The following is a 12,636-nucleotide window of genomic DNA, read 5'->3' as shown; positions in this document are numbered from 1 at the left end:
ATTTACGGATGTGCAGTTTGTGAAAGGATAGCATCTTCACACAGCACTTTCTTTAGAGTTTGTAGGTTTCAGCCAGCAATGATTAAAGAGCTAGAGTGAGAAAAAAAAGACTTAATCATGTGTAATGATAGTGATAATAGTAATAGTAAACTGTATGTGTGGGAGATTTTGACCAAGATATTAATTTTTGCTTTTCTAAAAGTTATTTTTTAATGTTTTTCAGCCTTTTTACACCCAATGCTAGTACTAGTAATACATTAAAATAAAAAAAAGGAAAGTTGAAAAGACAGTATTCTTTGAGATTAACTCCTGAGCTCTCATTGTTAGTCCACTTGTGTTCAAAGGTGTCAAGGTGCAGTTTGAAGCTGTTCTTCTTCAGAATTCAGAGGACACTGTTTTTGATCAAAAATGTAGAAATGATATGCAGACTCCCAGGTGCCGCGGTGCATCTTAAATTATTTAGTTATTTCTACCCCCTGTATTTTTCCCTGACACTGATTGTAATTCCGTGGTATAAGCAGAATACACTGTATGTCACTGTGCTGATGCACCTGCAGCACTTTACTGCCATAACCAGCCAAGTGTGTAAACATGACCCTGCCCTGGGAGAGAGGGAGTCAGAACAAACTATGAGAGAATCATTTCCTGTCCAGCGCTGAAGCATTACATGGACATGACCATGTAACCCAACAGCACAGCATGCACCAATTTGTCTAAGGGTGGCCAGGGCAGTCTCATCTTCTATGGCTGTAGGGGACTACGCTGGGAGGCGTCAGAAACTATAGATGGGTTCTTTTAATGAAAATAAAATTATTTAAAATAACAAAAAAACATTAAAAAATCTGAGACCAATAAAAATGTTGTTCTTTGGTGCTGAGTAAAGCTCAGTGTCTTGTTTGAAATGTCAAATCATCTCAACATGAACTCAGCTTTATGAACAGAGCTCAGTAGAAGATCAACATTTCTTTTTCATATTTCTGCAAAAGCCACAGTATTTAGATTGCTGTGTGTAAAAAAACAACCAAAACAAATAAAAATGGAAAAGAAACACAGTAACCTATTGTGGATTCACTGTGAGATTAGATTTAGTGCTAGGACTGGAAAGAGAATATGTAGGAAGGCACAAGATCGATTAAACAGCATTGTCACCTTGATATTATATCTGTGTGTTCATTATTTAATTAGCTCGCTTACCTTCTGCTGATTAATCAGTCGTCATGTGAGCGCGCTGTTCACTCTGAATAGTTTGTTATCCCAGGGTTTCCACAATGCATATTAAGCAGCAGTGGCCCATCGCTACTTAATAGTCTGTTACAATTACATCACCCTGAATAATGAACGGCAGTGAACGATTTATCAATTCTTATTCAAATATCAAATAACGTCTGAGGGAGTACGGTCCACAGTACTGACACAGGATGAGGTTTTTTCATTTCCACCTCTCCTCAGTCCCTCCTGCAGTCACACCTGCCCCAATCAGTGCAACTGCTCCCACCTGTGTCCTGTTCTTCTCTTAATTAGTCTCACCTGGTGCCGTGGGCACGTGCGCCTCACTCTGTCTTTGTTAGGTCAGTGTTCCTGATTGGTCTGAGTTAGTGTGTGCTCCTGGTGGTTCCTGCTTCTTGATTGGCCCTGGTTTCCTCTGAACTGGATGACTTTAAATTACTGACTGTTAATAAACCTCATGTTGCTGCTCCAGTGCTACATTTGGGTCCTGTCTGCTCCCTGACCTCCACTGCTTTTGACAAATGTAGAATAAGTGGGAGGTTTAATTGCGGACTTATGCCCGGACAAAGTGGAAATGTTTCTAAATCAAATACCAGGAGGACTAATGAAAATAAAATATATTTAATTTTAAATAACTTTATTCTTCCTGCTGTCAAATGAATCACGGCCCAGTACAGGTCCAGTGCCCTTGGGTTGGGCAGCCAGTACAGGTCCAGTGCCCTTGGGTTGGGTTGGGTTGCTTTATAGAACAGAGTAGACTGAGGAGTTGTGCTCAGTAAAGCTGTCATGTGTAGTTATTGTTATTGTTACATGAGTTTGTTGTTATTTTCGACTGAGATCTTGAGCATGGATGTCTCCGTTCAGTCGGTAGCATGATCAGGAAACATAAATCCAGTAATGCATGTTGTTGCATGTTTGAAAACGGTGCCTTCCTTCTCTGACAACAGAAGTGAATTTGTCTCTGGGCAGTGAGGGTGTAATTAACATCTGTTTAACAAAAGAAGCGCTTTGGTGGTTTGGTGATTGACACATTAAAGGCTGCATCACTCTGGTCCCATAATTACACTGTTTCATACCTTTACAGAAATACCAAGCATTTGTGTTATTTCTGCAGGAGAAAGATGACGGCACTCCTGGGGATCTGTTGATCAAACAGGTCCGCGTTGACCAGCCCACAATTCAGGCCACTGACGATTACGCCGGACGGATCAGCACCGACGAGAAGTCCAACCTGCTCATCTCCCTGGCCTCTCTGGAAGACCAGAGGACCTTCACCTGTATGGTGGTGTCTGACACCAATCTGCAGGAGTTTCCTGTGACTGTGGTGGTTTACAGTAAGCTCATACTGTACTGTATAAAACCAGTGCAACAAACAACCAGGTTCCCAACATCTGTTAGTCTTTCCTCCTTTAACTGCCTTATTGTGTCTGACAGATGGTGAAGACAGTAGCCTCAAGGAGTGCAGCGTTCAATTATACTCTTTAGATCAGTGTCCAAGTAAATGCGTTACCGTCACTCCTGATGCTAACTGACCTATGGACACAACTTTTTTATATATAATACTACTGCAACAACCAGACTCCAACTTCAGGTGTGACATCCAGTTTGTGTCAGAGGCGCAGCTGAGAAGATGACTGACACAATAAACAAATGAGTTGTGAGGAACTGCACACCGATTAATTAATGTTGTTGAAGACAGTTTTCAAAAGCAGTTCTTGACGTGACACTATCTTAGCACGACTGGCCTGTGATTAATCAGATTAAACATGTCAGTGCTTCGACAGCCCTTTACAATCATTTTAACAGATAAAAACTAGTGAACAACCCCAGTTGACAGTATAATTACAGCTCGCTAAGCTGCACCCTGCCACGGAAAACAAAGTCCTCAATCAGTATTAGTTGGTTTAATAAAGCACCAATTTGGTAGTTTGAAATTATTTTTTTTGGCTTTTATGATTTGACTGTGGCTCAGTTTTGCCTCATGTTTGTTTCTTTGCGTCCAGTGTGAAAGTCCAGTGACAATAATGTCTAATAACTTTACAGTTATGTTTAAATTTCTCAAGGTTAATTTGGTTATTGACCGGTTTGCCTGATCATTTCAGAGTCGTTGCCACTTACATTCAGCCTCCGACATTGATTTGTCTAAGATTTACCTGTGAAGAGCAATATTTTGGCCAAAAAAACTTCGGGGAGAAAAGACTAATCATTTTTTACCGCCGCCTCCAGGACTTATCCTGTCCCTGAAAGCCACCTTGAACAAATCATATTTTGTTCCTCCAGCAAAACTCAGTGACCTTTTACTGTAGTATTAAGGTCTTTACTCACCGGGGGATTTTTTTTCTTTTTTCTTCCTGTGATTAATTACCACATCAATATTTTTCCCAACAGTTTTTGTCACTTCCTTTGTTGTAAAAGGAGCGAGCTTCTGATCTCCTCCTTCTCTTTTTCCTTCACAACTGATTAATAACATCAAGCAGTCGCTGGATCCCGTAGTAGTTTTCAGTGCTTTACCTCAAACAGATGACATGTGGCAGGTGTTGTTCCGGTTTAGTATTATTTTGGTGTTGTGGAACTCTCAGCAGGACCTAATGTCTCCCCTCAATATTTTTAAAAAATAAAGATTTGTGAAGTTATATTCAGAAGAGAATAGAATATAATTCAAATGATGGAAATTAAAAAAAACCTTCATTCCTGTCGTTGTTGTTTACCTTTACTGTTTCTGACTGTGTCCCCGGCTGCACCTTCATTCTACACTGGACTTGTGTAAAAGTTTTTGTGTTCTCTCTCTTATTTCCCCCTGCCCCAATTCAATTATGAACATGTCAGACTGGCTACGGTCCAAATTAACTGAAAGGCAAAAGAATGTTTAATGTTTGATATCAGGAGGAGCAGAGAGTTAGCCACTAGACAAAGGCAAATAAACAAATGTTTTCCCTTCTTTTTCTCATATCTAAGTTTTTCATAATATTAATCTGCTGCTTTGGTGTCAACCCTGTACTGCACTCAGTATATAGTAGTGTCCCCTAAACATAAATTATCTGTAGTGAACAGAGCACAACTCATTTTGTGAAACTATTATGGAGTCATTTAGTCCATTTGGTAAACAGAAAATCATTAGCGCTGACAAATTAAGCAAATACAATTACATTTTTCAAGCTGATTTAAAGACGTAGTCCTGAGACGTGGAGCCGCTTCCACTACACAACACTTTTCTCCTTAACACAAATACTCTGTGTTATCCATTGTATTCCGGTTCCATTATGTGCTTTAGGAGCTATGATTCTGGATCAGAATTCCACTCCCGGTAACATGTATCACTTGCTAATGGGCTTTGCAAAGCCATGCGTGAAATGGGGAGAATAGCTCAATAGGCCTTAGAGAGAGTATTAGCTTGTAGTTAACAGGGAGCCGGTAGAATTTATGTCCTCCAGTGTGAATATTAACGGCCAAACAACTTCGCAGCCGAGCATCGGGTCCAAGTCGGCCACGGCAGCTATTTGTGTCTTTCACTCTGTCCCCGAGCTCTGCAGATACATTTGACATATTTTGATAGTTTTAGTTCATATTCCTAAACCTGGTTCTCTTTCCTTCTGTGTTTGCAGAGAAGCCATCATCAGTACAGATTCTTGACAAGGCTGAAGCGTTGCAGAAAGACAAGCCGACCATGGTGAGATCCAGTGCAGTCTTTGTATTTCATTGTGTTTTACAGTGTGCCAAAGCAGACGAAGGCATTTTTTCTCTAAACAGAGGGAAGGCCTTCAGCGCTGTGCTCTGAATGCAAATATTTATGCTGTCTGGGAGCTGCTGTTTGTCTAATAAATTGATCTTGTAAAAATTCTATTGCAGCTACCACACAGGCAATTAACATGACGTATGATTTACATAGACTAAGCAGTCTGGGACATTTGGGGACAACAAGAACAGAGACAATCGATCCAATAATTCATAGAAAAAGTTTTATGCTAAAACGCTTGTCACGTTAGGACAGAAAAATGTGGCCCAGCCGTGCTCATCATGGTGGGTTTCACAGGCACGGTAACACACGCGCCCAGTGTCTGCGTTTCATCAGCGCTTCTGCAGTTAATTTTCCAGTGGGGCCTTGTGATTATGATTCAGTTGCAGTAAAGGATGGCTGTGGTGATAAATGACTGAGCTCAGTATGAAAATGTATCTTATAGTCGCCATAAAAATGCTTTCAACGGAGGGAATCTACATGAAAAAAGCCACGATATATTTCACTCTGTGACGGCGGGTGTTTGCCTCAAATCTAATCATACTTACATTCATCGTTAAACACCTGACTCCTGCGAGGATATCTCTCCATTTAAATTTCATGACACACGCACACACAACACACACGCTCAAGAATGAGTATCTGTTGGGGAAAAAAAAAAACTTTGAAAAGCTGCGGGCAGCACATTCACACTGGTCATTTTTCTCCTCTCCAGCAAGCGATGCACATTTCTTCCACCACATGCAGCATACACACATTTATAATGGATCAAATGAAGACTGCTGCCTCTATTGGTATTCCTACCAGAAAAAAAATCTGGTGCTATTGAACAGCTTTGGGCATTTTGTAGTCTGAGGAGGCTGACAGGCAGAGATGTTGGGAATAAGACTGAGAAAGAGAAAAAAGTCGGTGTTGGAAGACGAGGATTTTAGTTGGCACAAAAAGGGGGGGTGGTGGAGGTGCATATGTTTGATACTCTGAGGGAATTTGAAATTGTGATGTTGAGTGGTGCAGAATGCGGAGAGGTAGAACAAAGGCCGCCCTTTTATTTGCCTGCACACTTGAACGCTTGTCCAGTTCTTAATGGGAAAACGAAGTGGGCTGAAGTCAAGCATTAATGTCAGGTGGTGGGGAAATTAACACTCAAAAAAAAAAAAAAAAATCACAGACTCAACAGAATTCTGTTCTTAAAGTTCAGACTGTTGCTGCTCTTTAAGGAAAGACTCCAAGTCAGGTGAAGCGGACCTGGCTGCAAATCACAACATAATAATAAACGAAACAAAATGTGTGAGATAGATGCTGCCATTTTGACTAGAGAAATAGAGGATGATGTTTTTTTGTCCAGATGATGGACCGACAGTGACCAAACGACAGCGGTCATTGTGAATAATGTGCTTCATATACAGTACTTTGAGTCCACACACATACTGTACAAGAACACACTATAAACCGGTGTCACTGGGTTCAATGTGGCATTTTTAAGTAAGAATTTCTGCACAATTCATTAGGCATAAACCGGTGCAGTCAAGGTCTGCAATTAAATCATACACATGTAAAAAACAAAGTGCATGTTATTATTCTAATAAGGTGGATGACTGCACTCTGGACCTTGAAATAAAAAAAAATAAAAATAAATGTCTTTCTACAAAATAGTAACAGGAGTGAGATGGTTCTGGAGGCGTGGGTTTTTTTCAAGTTCACTTTTAACGCTGCGTTTTATTTGAACATGCTCCTTCCATGTAGAGTTTACTTAAAGATTGTATGTACGGTACATTTAACTTACAGCATTAGGTCATTCCCTGAATTGCTCACCACATAATAATTTAGACTGTTCACATGATCACAGCAGATGGGCCTGATGGATGCAGAACTGAACTATAAGCATGTTTAGATGTATTAGTGTAGAGACGCTGGGCTATTGGAGCATGTCCAGAAACACTGCCTTATTCAAGCAGCATGATGCTAACACCGTCGTCCTAACCAGTTTAATAACATGAAACGTTATTGGACAAGCAGGTCAGTAGGTACAGTATATGTGCCACTACAGCCTAAATTATTGTATGTTGTGCTTTATATCAGTAAACTTTAGTAAACATTAGTCTCAAGACCGTCTTTTTCTGTCTTTTTCTGTTGCTGTGTCATTGCAGCTCTTGTTCATTGTTTATACAATAGATATAATTTGGCAAATAATTCAATTTCATATTTTTTTAAGTATATATTTAAACATTTACAAAAAAAACAAGACAATGAAACGTCTACAAAATGTCAAGGATTATTAAGTTATATAAGAAATTTTAATTAAAGGGAAACACCAAATAACTAAAGCTCTGGATGACTTATCATCATTCTGAGAACCATGTCCTTCCGGACACATTTATTCTCCTATTTTTTCAGCATACAGCTTTTAGTGACTGGTGTTTGGGGCTTGGGTCATGTGTTTATTTAGAGACATAACAGCTTGAAGCAGGGCCTTCTGGGTAAAAGTCAAACTCCCCACCCACTGAGCTACAGCCACCCCTGCTGGCTATTATAATACCGACTATTTGAATTTCAAATTCTGCCGCAGTCAGGACACTATCGGCTGAATCATGTGGTGAAACTTTATTGAACACCTTCAACAATGAGCCGCGGCTGAAGAGTGAATGACACCATACAGTGTTTATCCAGAGTCATTACTGATGGGGTGCGTGATAATGCAGACAGACTATAACAATAAAAAATATTTACCCACTCAATTTTTGTTTTTGATATATATTTATATATTTATTTGCGATATACTTTTTTTGTTGCTATTTGGCCATGAAAACGAATAAGGTTCTTGGCAGTGCTTTCCAGATGTAATCACGCTGAGATTGGCCCCTTTTTTTACCATCTAATCGAAACTAAAATACCTCAAAACCTTGTTTACTTGTTGCCTAAAGCCCTTCATTCCATATCTTGACACTTGCCATCAGACTCGCCTGCACAAACAACCAATAATTAGGTGCACGTTGACAGGAACCAGACTGAGCCCTTTTTTAAATTCATGAACAGCAGGTCATTCTCTAGTCCTATTCAAATCCTGTATAAAGCAGTATTTAATAAAACACACACCGCGTGTACTTTTCTGCTGCTACTGAAACAATTCTTATCTGGGTTTCAGTATTTGTTTTAGGACGTAGGGCAGGATGTAAAAGCAGGCAGTGATGGAAGGAATGTTCTTGTGACTCACTCGTTGTCTGTTTACACACACAATCTCTCTGCTACCTTTGTTGACCTTCGTGCCCTTAATGTGGAGTGTAGCGACCGAACAGGCAGACTCTGTGCTAATGAACACAAACAGTTATTCATTCCTGAATCAGGTGCTCGTTTGTCTTTTTTGGAGAATGTCCAACATTCTCCTGTTCATTTTGGGAAGCAGGGATTACATTAAAAAACTTTTTTTTTCTCTCTCAGTTATTCCTCTCAGGCTGTAATTGTGTCTCCGCTGTAGCTGCTGAAACCACATGCTGATGTTATATTGATCTATTTTTGAGGGAAGGTTGTTGCATTTTTAATTTAGGTTAAGGGCACGAATACACACAGTAGCGTATTGTGTAGCTACAGTAATAAATAGCCTGCCTGTTTCCCATGTATTTCTTCTAAAGTGATTGAAATTGAATTTGCAGAATGTCAGTTCTAAAACCTTTTTTTTTTCTTTGTCTTGGCTCAGGTGGGAACATGTTTGGCCACAGATTCAAACCCTGCAGCTGCACTCACATGGAAAAAAAATGGTCATCCCCTGGTCGCTGATGGGAAAGGTAACCGTCCGTGCCGTTTGCTGACACACCCAGAAAGTGTCCAGCATTCGCACCAAACAGTCACACAGGGAATCGTTGGTTGACCACGTTTTCTTTTGTTTTGTTTATTTGTTGCTGTAAAATAGAATTGTTTGGGGTTCTCATGTTTAACCGAGGACACATGAAATGAAAAGTCAGTGACACTGCACTGCATCTTCACAATATCATGAAAATCACTGGAGTTAGGTTCAGGTGAAAGCACAGGTGAACTAACTAACCTTTATTTCTTAACACCAGGGGTCACTAATGTAGTAACTGGGTTCACCTGGTAGCCCTCCTGGACAAACAGTAACATTATTATTATTGTTACTATATACTTTATATTATATTATTATTGGTTTAACACCAGAAGATGAAGACTCGCTGGCTATTGTACATAAACACAAAATGTGTCCTCCCCATTTAACCCTTTGACCCATTCATGATCTGCTGTGATGGCTTTCATTATGGTCACCTCTCCAGACCCGGCCGAGGTCTCTGACAACTGACTTGATCCTCTCATCATTCAGACATGTTTACCAGTGTTGTTGCTGAGAGACGAGCTAAACATTTTCTGCAGGAAGTGCAACACAAAAACAGGAAGATGACTGTGCTTTTGGTCTGTGCAATTCAGACTAATCCTGATGTCACTGTGGCCAAGTGTTGCTGTGTTGGAAACTATTAGAGAACCCATTTTTCAAGTTGAATTATTTTAAAGTTCACCCAGCCAGTAGATTTAGTTCAACTTCAACTGACTGATTCCAAGGCTATTTTCTACCAAAACTGTGAGATTCCATTAATCGTTTTGTGAGTGTCTCCGTATTTGTGTATCTGTCTGTATGAGTTAACAAATAAAGACCACAAGCTGAGGTGAAACAGAGAGCATTTTAGTAAAAAGAAAAAACACTATAAATAAATATTACCTAGTCAGTGGTATTATTAAAGCTGAGACTACAGTTGGTGAATAAATCTCTCTTAAATGTGTAAAAATACTTCCAGTTTACTGAAGGTGATACTACGGCTAGTCAGGACACGTCAGCTGAGGATACATCCATCCAGAAGACAGATTTCCTTGCCTGCACTCTGATTTAGGTCCAGCAGCAGTAACTTTGCAGAAAGCAGAGGAGGAGAGTGGGGTCAGAAGTACAGCTTCTCCACAACAGTCAGGCATCACAGCAGCCGCACTCGGCAGAATGTTGTCCTCCGCCAGAAGACAGAGCCGGAATGTTTTTTATTGATCATGAACAGTCCACACAAATCTACAGAAAGTACACAGTGTTGTTACCCAAACACCGGCTGAAAAAGTAATAAAGCCACAAGGATTCATACTCCCTGCTGCCGTACATACAGCCGCTATATCCGTCTTTGTGCTGTCAGATTTGGGACTAAGAAGGTGTGTTGTAGTTTGTAACCCACACGGTTTCTTCAGCTGAACAAGTGTTTGTGCACATACTGTAAAATCTGTCTGTTTGTTTGTTTGGGTCTGTGTCATGGCTCTGTCTCTTTCTCTGCAGCTGTTGTGATCACCTCCAGCATTAAGCTGGATCCAGCCACGGGTCTGTCCACCGCCTCCTCCATGCTGCAGTATGTTGCCACCAAGGATGACGCCGGAGCGGTGTTTTCCTGTCATTCCCAGCATGAGCTAAAGAACGAGACGACGACGCTCGAACCCATCCCCATTCACTGTAAGCCAAACACACCGCTGTCCAGACTTTTCTCTAGTCTCAGGGGAAGTTTCAGGTCCGAGGACTTTATTCTATTTAAACATCTGCCTGCACATAAAGTAATGATTAGTCCTTGATGAACTTTATTTAACTTCTAACAACCAGCGGTTATATAATGGAGACTGAGCCTCCTTTTCCAGCAGTAGTGAATACATCTACTGTTCTTGGACTAGAGAAGCTGAGGCGAACACTGCAGCTCATCCTGACAACTTACTGAGGGCCTCGGTGCCGGCTTGTTACACACTCCTATTCTCCAAAAAGAATTATGTTACTCTTAAGCAACACTTTGCACCGAATGAGTAGGAAGTCCGCGAGGATTCGCTGTGAAAGTCGATGTTCACATAGTGTGCGAGTGATAACCGAGATGGGCGTTTGTTTACGCACACGCACACCGGCGCAGCGGAGGACGGGAAGTATAGCTTTTATTCGGTACCACATTGCACAGATCAGCTCCGTTATTGAAGGGGAGAAAAACATCTCACATGCACACGAGGCTTCCCTCAGATGCCGCTCACTGCGCTCGCAGACATAAAATGTCCCTCTGCAAATATGGGTTTACGGCTCACAGACTCTGCTTATGAGGTTTTCTATTGTGGATTTTTAGACTAAATACACAGCATGTTTGTCATCCAATATTATGCAGTGTGTCCTGGCTTTAAGGTGTATGCAGAGTGGAGCGGTAAAGGTTACATAAGGTCAATCTGCTCCTCTCTGCTTCAAGACTGCCCCCTGCTTCAGTCAAATCGTTCTTCGTATTTTGAACATTCAATTTTAGTTAATGTTACTCAGACAATTGTGAGCTGGTTGTAATAATAATTTGGTTAACACTTAGCAGCAAGAAATAGCTTGCTAGCTTAGCAGTGTCCGAAAGAAGCCGGAGAATAAAGTTAGGCTCACACCTCACTAACATGTGATGCAACAGCATACTGTATGTGTGTATGTAGGTGGGTTTGTGTGTGTGTGTGTGTGTATAAACAGTGGAGTTGTTTTTTTGCCTGAGGGGGAAAGGTTCAAAGACATGATGTTCTGGGTGGGACGAATGGTTCGGACAGGATCCTGCAGCACACTGGGCGGGCAAGGTTGACTGCTGTTGATCAATGGGGGGTCAGTCTGCAGCCGCTGATCCCGTCAACAAAGTGAATGATGTCTGAGGCCTCTGAATAACTAAAAAACCTCTTGTTGAAGTGATGCAAATTCAGAACGGTTATTGCAAATAAATGCATTCCACAGCTGCATACAAGGTCAACATTAAAAATGTTTTTTTTAATGTGATCCAGAAGGAAATTCAATAACTGTAGTCTATACAGTGTTTCCTATACCTGCTTTGGAATGCATTGATTTTTTTTTTTTTTTTTTGCCTCAGTCTGGTGGATTCCTTATGAGAGGTGCTGCAGTACATGACACAGCTACTACACACAGCTGTTCCCTGTCTGTGACTTCATTAAATCACCTGGAATGGACACCGAGCCGCAGTGTAACCAAACAGACCTCCACACTCAGAGGAGCAGGGCACTCATTAAAAACACTGCATCGCACCCGCGCTGGAAGTAGAACAATTACAAAGCCAGCCCACACACACCTGCACACATCACCTGAGAAGCATGCACTCATGTAAGAGTTCTTGCTCACAATCTGTATGCACAGAAGAAACTCTTCACATCATTAAATATTTATCGACAAATCATAGCATTAAGGAGGAAAATATGGACAATCTCTGACTCTGATGTAGTCCTGCCATGTTGTGGATATTTTTCTGAAGAAATGGCAGTAGTCATCATTGCTACATGTGGAAAAAACACATTTATATATAACATATATATAATATAAATATATATATATATATATATTATATTATGTTGTCCTCTACATACATTATATAGTCATAGAGTATATGAATATATACTGCAGGTAGAGGAAAACAAAAAGATAACTAAATGGAGTTTGGGAATGACTATGCAGGCATTCAATGATGGCACTTAAACAAAATCCCCGTGACTGTATGTTGGTGAGCTGCTCAGCAGTTTGTTGTCACTCACATGAAATATTAACATCCACGATTAGGTTAGTGTGAATGAGGAGCAGGTGATACATGCTGAGTGTTCCAACTCTGTAATGACATTTTGTACTGAGCATAATGTGCTTTCGCCTGGCTTAG

At 40.7% G+C, this 12,636-nt stretch overlaps 1 protein-coding gene across 2 annotated transcripts in view; it reads left to right on the top strand.

The window, feature by feature from the left end:
* Window positions 1-12,636, top strand: part of alcama (activated leukocyte cell adhesion molecule a) — an 84,440-nt gene that overhangs the window by 50,220 nt on the left and 21,584 nt on the right. For both annotated transcript variants that reach the window (XM_008332579.3, XM_025065433.1), the window contains exons 3-6: window positions 2,342-2,561; window positions 4,830-4,894; window positions 8,652-8,739; window positions 10,272-10,442. In XM_008332579.3, coding sequence (XP_008330801.2) covers window positions 2,342-2,561; window positions 4,830-4,894; window positions 8,652-8,739; window positions 10,272-10,442 — 544 coding nt within the window. The remainder of the gene's footprint in view (window positions 1-2,341; window positions 2,562-4,829; window positions 4,895-8,651; window positions 8,740-10,271; window positions 10,443-12,636) is intronic.

The sequence above is a fragment of the Cynoglossus semilaevis genome, chromosome 19 (assembly GCF_000523025.1).
Source record: "Cynoglossus semilaevis isolate Cse_v1.0 chromosome 19, Cse_v1.0, whole genome shotgun sequence".
In the NCBI taxonomy this organism is placed as follows: Eukaryota; Metazoa; Chordata; class Actinopteri; order Pleuronectiformes; family Cynoglossidae; genus Cynoglossus; species Cynoglossus semilaevis.
The sequence above is the reverse complement of the archived record's forward strand: the minus strand, read 5'-3'. Positions and strand labels throughout refer to the sequence as shown.